The 7,194-nt window shown below is 49.5% G+C and overlaps 1 protein-coding gene across 1 annotated transcript in view; it reads left to right on the top strand.

Moving 5' to 3' along the window:
* Window positions 1-333: 333 nt before the first annotated feature.
* The window catches only part of LRTM2 (leucine-rich repeats and transmembrane domains 2), an 8,696-nt gene continuing 1,835 nt past the window's right edge, over window positions 334-7,194 (top strand). Inside the window, exons 1-3 of the mRNA XM_010156528.1 lie at window positions 334-356; window positions 1,913-2,074; window positions 5,732-6,322. Of these exons, the coding sequence (XP_010154830.1) occupies window positions 2,008-2,074; window positions 5,732-6,322 (658 nt within the window). The 5' untranslated portion in view covers window positions 334-356; window positions 1,913-2,007. The remainder of the gene's footprint in view (window positions 357-1,912; window positions 2,075-5,731; window positions 6,323-7,194) is intronic.

The following is a 7,194-nucleotide window of genomic DNA, read 5'->3' as shown; positions in this document are numbered from 1 at the left end:
AAGGCAAGAGCGCAAGGAACAGAGCTATCTATAACCCTGACAAAGTTAGATGGAGTGAAGGTGGGGAAGAGGGAAAGCCAGAGCACGGCAGGCAGCCCCCGATGCTGGGAGTGAGGATGCGATTGTTCGGCAGTGGGATTTGGAGCTGATCGACTCCCGCTATCCAGCGAGCAGATAAGGTTCTGTGGCTGTCAGCTTAACTCTGCCGTTATTCCTGTGCTGTAGGGAGTTAAATAGAGCACACGGAAAGCCTGCTGCCGGGGAGTGAAAGTCAAGGAGGAGAGGGAAGGAAGAGGCTGGAATTGGGCAGTGCCCGGGGAGTCGGGTGGAAGTGGCTGCGGGCAGAGCCCCTCCAGGTAAGTGCTTGCGGCTTTTCATCCTCCTTGTCGATGCCAACAGCCGGGGACAGAGGCTTTAGGGGTGGCATTCAGACATGGCAATGGGGGAGGCTGAAAGTCTCCTCCTCAGCCAGCACTGAATGGGCACAGCTATTTGTTGCAGCTTCTCCTTCAGCAGGGACCGCAGGGAAAGGGCTCCAGCTCGGTTTGGGGAGTGGGGGGCTGTGGCAGGTGAAGGTTGGATCGGTTTCGGTGCCGTGGGAGGCATTCGTCTATTTGGTGCGTTGGCATTTGGGTAAACGATCTAAACAGCCTTGCAAGATGTACTAGTTCAGGCACTGAACCTGCTCATCTTTTCGAGATGCTAATTTAAATATTTCCTGGTGATTTACATTCCCATATAAAATAAATCAGTCAGGGCAACCTGGGGGAGGGGAAGCAGCTTGGCACGCGTGTCGGGAGAGCGTCCCGGTGGGAGTGCAGCGCCCAGCTAAAATAAGGGCTGTGGATGCTGTCAGAGCCCCACAGAGGGGATGGAGGATGGTTCATTTCTGTACCCTGGTTGAAATGTGTCCATCTAACTGCTGCTGTGACTGTGGGTGCCACATCAGAGAGCATGCAGGGGGACAGGAGGGTCCATGGTATTTCCCTTTTTCCTGCTTGCCTGTATCCAAAAGGGAAGTGGGAGGGAAGTTGGAACCTGTTGTCAGTCACTTATTGTCAGGGGAGAGTTTATGGTCTTTGGGTTTCTAATTAGAATGAGCATTTTTCCTTCTTCTAATTAAGATGTAATTCCTCTCTTTTCAACACTCCCACTCAGTCTCCCCAGCCTGAGGTCCTCCCTTCTCCTCCTGGGCTCTCTCGCTTTTCAGCTCCTGCAGTTGCTGCAGTGTGAAATCCCCAAGCTGAGGCTGTGCTCTGCTCAGCCCCACTCCAGCCACCACATCGGTTTTACCTTAAAACAGAAAGGCAGCACCGGGTAGGGAACACGGGGCGGGGAGAAGCAGCTTGGCAGCCGCTGGTACCCAGACCTCAGTGAGCCAGAGCTGTATGTCAGGGGGAGGATGCACAGGTTGGTGAGCCAGAGCCATGTGTCAGGAGAAGATGCACAGGTTGGTGAGCCAGAGCCGTGTGTCTGGGGGAGGATGCACAGGTCGGTGAGCCGGAGCTGTGTGTCAGGAGAGGATGCACAGGTGGTTCCAGCCTGCATGGAGGTGAGAGGGAATGAGCCGGAGTCAGCTCCCCTGGCACAGTCACCTCAGCAATCCAGCAGGTTAACCGTGAGCGTGAGGCCAATGTAGCTACCGTGGCAGGCTATTCAAGCACGGGCTTGTCTCTTCGGCGCTTAGGTGATTCAGGCCTTATTTCTGCACTGAGAGGTTCAAAGCGAATTAATGTTGCGCCTTCGTCATGCTGTGCCTCCTGAAACATCCTCCATCTCTCCTCCAAACCGGAGCTGGTGCCTCAAAGGCAAAACTCTAGTTGGAGAAGCGAGAGGAGACACTGAGCCCAGCCCCATGTCCTGTGCCCAGGGAATGGAGTCTGACCTGCTCTGCCCTGCTCTCCCCATCCAGGACCTGGCAGGCAGGCCACAAGGCCATTCCTCCTCCCTCCGGGGCTGTGGGCCAGGCTGGCTGGTGGATGTGAAGACACGCTGGAGAAGACAACAATGCTGCCCACAACTGCTGGCCACCAGTGGAGGAGCAGGTTCCTCATGCGGTGGCAAGAGGCTTGCCGTAAGTAATGCCTACTCAGGGACTAAGTACGGTGATCCTGTTTTTGTCAAGGGAGTGGGAAGAAAATAGGTCACATCAGGGTTAAGAACAGGGGAGAGGGACAGCTAAGAATGGAGATGTTTGATCTAATTCCTGATTCCTTTAGAGGCCAGGCTAGCTGGGAGGGAGACTCTAAGGCTGATGATGGGCTTAAAGTGGGACAGAGAGTGATGATTGCTTCTGAATTCCAGTGGGCCTGGCAGGTGAGAAACAGCGAGACAGATACCACCGCACAAAGAGTGACCCCGACCGTTTCTCAGCGCAGCATCCTGTAAGCTGCAGACTCCTCTCTGTGGTAGGGGTTTACACACAGGCTGCTGAGCAAGGCTCCCAGCTCTTTGCAGCAGAAGTCATGACAGACTTTAGAGGGGAAAGCAGGATGCGAATGCAGAACTCTCCTACTGGGCACTGCCACATGTCGTGAAAATCAAGGAGTAAATAAAGAAGAACCTTTTCAATTAAATTGTAAGAGTTCAGCCTGTGCATCTCCCCAGTGGGCCAGGGCATCTGCTACAGTATTCCTGAGTGTAGAGCAGGGACTGCTAGGGCAACGTGGGGTTTCAGGGAATGTACCTGCACTTCAGAGAAGCATCTGGGGAGCACAGCAGAGGAAAAGGAGCACTTGGAAAGTGTCCATCGCTACTGCATGCCCAGGTGCCGAGCAGGTCTGTGGTTTCCCTTGTTCTTGTCCCCCGATCAAATTCAGGGCTGTCACTGTAAGGAGTTGAGGGAATTATTTCCTTCTCCAGAAAACAGGCATCTTTGTAATCCATCCTCACAGACCAGACTGCTGTATAAATTATTTATAACGAGTGCTACTGAGTCTTGCCTTAATCTGATATACCTGGATCAGCTTTCTAGCACCTACTAGAGTCACCAAACACCCCACAAAGTAACTTCATCTCCCTCTAACACAGAAACACATACTACTCATCCTTCTGTAGGGATGGGAGACTGTTTCCAGTTCTGTCTATTGCTTGTCTGCCTCTCTTCCCCATATAGTTGCATCCTAACCAGTGCGATGAATTCCTTGGCCTCAGCTCACATCCTAGTGGATGCATGTCTTGCAGGGACTGAAAATGAAATCAGACCTTCTCCTCTCTATGATATCAGTAAAATATTTCCAAGAGCACAAAGTATGGGTAACAAGAAGGCATTTTTGGCACATCCTACACAGCTGCAGAAACTTGGCATAAATCCAGCTCCTACCAGCCACTGCCAGCATACATACTGGTGGAACCCCACAACCACCCAGTTGGGACCAGTGGCGGGTAGACATTTTGAGGGATAAGCCCTGACAGAATGCCACCTGTATAGCATTACACATGGTCTGCTCTTGCCTTTTCTCAGAGTACAAAGCAGCTAAGTGTTATCATCACAGCTGACAATCTATTATTAATACTGTACGTTTGTTAAGCACCCAGGGAAAGATGGGGTCACTTGAGTAACTCTCTCCCTTCACCGCTCTATCTCCCCTTCTTTTAATTCTATCCCTACAACAAGAGCACGATGTGTTCTGAATGGAATTTAATATCAGCCAGTCAGATAGTACTTGCACTGCCAGTCTACAGGCTATGATCTGCTTTTGTGGCAGTCTCTGCTACTGACCCCAACTTTTGCATGACAAGAAAGCACAGAGGTGCTCAGGGTAAAGATCTCTCCTGTATTTCACCATAAGGATCCATAATTATCATTAAAAGAGCACACAGACTGGCATAGCCTGCCTGATGTAGACCTGAGAACTGAACTGTAGGACAGAAGACAGTTCTTGACGGAATTGTGAAAGATGGATTAAAAAAAAAAAAAAGCAGACACTCTATCTGAACACTTATCCCTTGGTCCTTAATGAAGCCATATAGCTTAGGATCCCAACAGTGCAGTTCTCCTCAGGCTACCAGTCCACACATCTGCCAATTCTCACAAGGATTGCTGGGAACACAAAAAGGCCCTTTGTAGGACGATGGGGTTTGAGTATGAAGGCAGCATCGCTGACAGAAGCCAAGTCGATAAGAAAAAATGGGCTATGGGTCAGACTAAACTCTGGAGAGGGTGGCATGAGGGGAGAGTGGATGGCTGACAGCAGAGCTGTTCCAGGCAGAGCTTCTCCAGAGCATGGATTTCCACTGGCTCCCTCTCCTGTGGCAGTCCTTTCACAATTTCGTTGGGATTAAGAAACACAACACCCACTTGTTGGTTCTTCGGAAAAAAGCAGGACCGAAGCATCTAATTTCCTAGTCCAAGAAAGAGCGAGAAGACAACAAATGCATCCACTTTAGCTACCATTCACCCCTAAAAGGACCCACCAGCCCCAGTTGACTGCTTGCTCTGGCAGGAAAGTGAGAAGGGGAGAGGACAGGGCTTGATGTACAGACAAACCTCCCTCAGTTTGAGTCAAATGCTCAAACGTGTCACCTTAAAAAAAAGTTGAGCCTTTTTTAGGAGCTAAATTTTCTTCCTACATTGAAGAAACTTATCTCAGTTCTACAAAAGGAATTCAGATGAAGGATGCAAATGTTTTACATAGTCTGCTTCAACATAACTCCCACTCCTCTAATGACAGGAGGCACAAAGCTTGCTTTCCTGTTGCTGATGCTTCTGTGTCGCAGAAGTGAGAGTTTTAGAAGCCACTGGCTCCTGGGGAAGGTTGGTAACTAGTGCCCTGGTGCCACTCACAGGACCCAGACTCACGTCTGGAATGGTGATCCCCAACAGCTCTAACAAATGCCATTTTGTGGGTTGTCTGAGCTCACTGGAGGAGAAAGGGGGGTGTGCTAACCCTTTTCCTAACACCCCTTTCTTCAAGTACCAACCTGTAAATTTTTCCTGATCTCCATTGCCATGAACAATTTTGGTTAGGGGAGATAATTGTGAGGCTATTGCTTTGGGATTCAGAAACTATGTTGAGAGCAACAGCAAGTACCAAGTGTCCAGTGTTTTTGGGTCTCCTTGTTATTTCCAACAGCTTTTTTGGCTATCCGTTTGTAATGTAATCTAGTTCATGCCACAAGGCCCACACAACATACTGTGGATATGGAAAGAAAATGATACCCAATTTAGTGGCTAACTTAGACCTGAGACTTAGACCGGAATCTATCACAAAGATTAGGAGTCAAACTGCAGGATCACAGCTGGGATGTAGGTTGTTTTGTTTTCATTTTTCTTAAAAGCTTTTCATTAACATGTCTATTTCTGGAAAAAAAAAGAGCTTCTTAAATATATACCAGTCCCTCCTCTCTGTTTAGAAAGAGCTGTCCTTTATCAGAGGTGACACTTCCCACCACTCTCTGCTCCGTTCTCCTCTGACAGGTTCCAGTGCTCTACTATCTGGCAGCAAAGTCCTCTGGGATGCACTGTTCTAACTTCCCTGTGAAACTGGAAGGATATGTACTTGCTTGCTCATGAAAAATGGCAAAGAGGAAAGTTGTGCTGCCAGAGTGCAGGCCTGCAGTAAAGGGCTGTACCTGTGAGGAAGCTCATTACACTGCCGGGCACTGCGGCGGAAAGTCCCGCTGTGAGGGCCGTGTCATAGCCGAAGCTTGCTCCAGGTGGTGATGGGTGAGGATGGGAAAGCAATGCTCTAATACATGCACTCTCTCTCCCCTGCTTTTCACCTACCAGTGCTTGGCTGTTGGCTGTCCATATGTGCTGCAGAGTCCTTCTTTGCTTGCCCTTCCTCCTGCAAATGCAACAGTGGCAACCTGGAAGTGGACTGCAGTGGCTTGGGCCTCTCTTCCATCCCCTCAGACATCCCCACAAACACCAGGACCTTCCTCTTTCTCAACAACAAACTCAGCATCCTGCCGGGAGCAGTGTTTTCCAACCTCTCTGCCCTACAAAGGCTGGATCTATCCAACAACTTCTTGGACCAGCTCCCTCAGAACATCTTCAGTGACCTGGGGAACCTCACGGAGCTCCAGCTGAGGAACAACAGCATCCGGGCCTTGGACAAGGATCTGCTACAACACACGGCCCTGCTGCGCCAGCTGGATCTCTCCATCAACGGCCTGGCCCAGATACCCTCGGGCATCTTTGATGACCTGCCTGCTCTCCGCTCCCTCTCGCTCAGATCCAATCGCCTGCAGAGCCTGGACAGGGTGACCTTCGAACCGCTAACCAGCCTGCAGCAACTCCAGGTTGGGGATAACCCCTGGGAATGCGACTGCAACCTCCGGGACTTCAAGCACTGGATGGAGTGGTTCTCCTACCGAGGTAGGTGCTCACACAGCAGGTGCCAAGCGCGGAAGCCCTGGTTTTACACAGAAAGGCAGAGAAAGGCAGGTAGGGAAGAAACATGGGCAGACACACCTGGTGGGTCAGGCTGACCTGAATGCCAGGTCTTAGCCAAGGAGCATGAGGAGTGTGCTACAATGCTAAGGGACAGTTTAGTGCCACCACACCTCCATACAGCAACACTGCCAGGCTGAGAAGCCCTCTGCAGCCCCAGATCTCCTATTTCCTTCATTGTTTCTAATCTGAAAGATTACTTTTTTTCTTTTTTTTTTTCCTTGGGAAAGGAAAGAGTTTTCCTCGAATAACATCAAAATTTTAGGATTATGGGTTCCCCTCATGCTTTCTGCCTAAAGAGAAGAGAGACTTTTCATGTTTTAAAATAACCATCCCATTCTGTTTCTTAAGCTGGGAGAACTAAAAGCCAGATTTGGCTGTAAAGCATCAGGTTTGCTTTCAACAAGAGAACCATAGGAAAGAAACAGTGCCACTTAGGAAAATACTGCAACTAATATTGGCAAACCCAAATGAAAGCTCAAATTAGCAAGCCAGGCCCCAAGTCAGACTGGCTATAAAATCGTCATTTCAAGCCAAGCAGTTTTTGACAAGTTTGTATTTCCAGCTTTTCCTCGAGATACGGAAGATCAGGTTTGCTTTCAACAAGAGAACCATAGGAAAGAAACAGTGCCACTTAGGAAAATACTGCAACTAATATTGGCAAACCCAAATGAAAGCTCAAATTAGCAAGCCAGGCCCCAAGTCAGACTGGCTATAAAATCGTCATTTCAAGCCAAGCAGTTTTTGACAAGTTTGTATTTCCAGCTTTTCCTCGAGATACGGAAGGCTGGAAAGGT

Source organism: Eurypyga helias, unplaced genomic scaffold, assembly GCF_000690775.1.
Source record: "Eurypyga helias isolate BGI_N326 unplaced genomic scaffold, ASM69077v1 scaffold6078, whole genome shotgun sequence".
Classification (NCBI taxonomy): domain Eukaryota; kingdom Metazoa; phylum Chordata; class Aves; order Eurypygiformes; family Eurypygidae; genus Eurypyga; species Eurypyga helias.
This window is presented reverse-complemented; position numbering and strand designations above follow the sequence as displayed.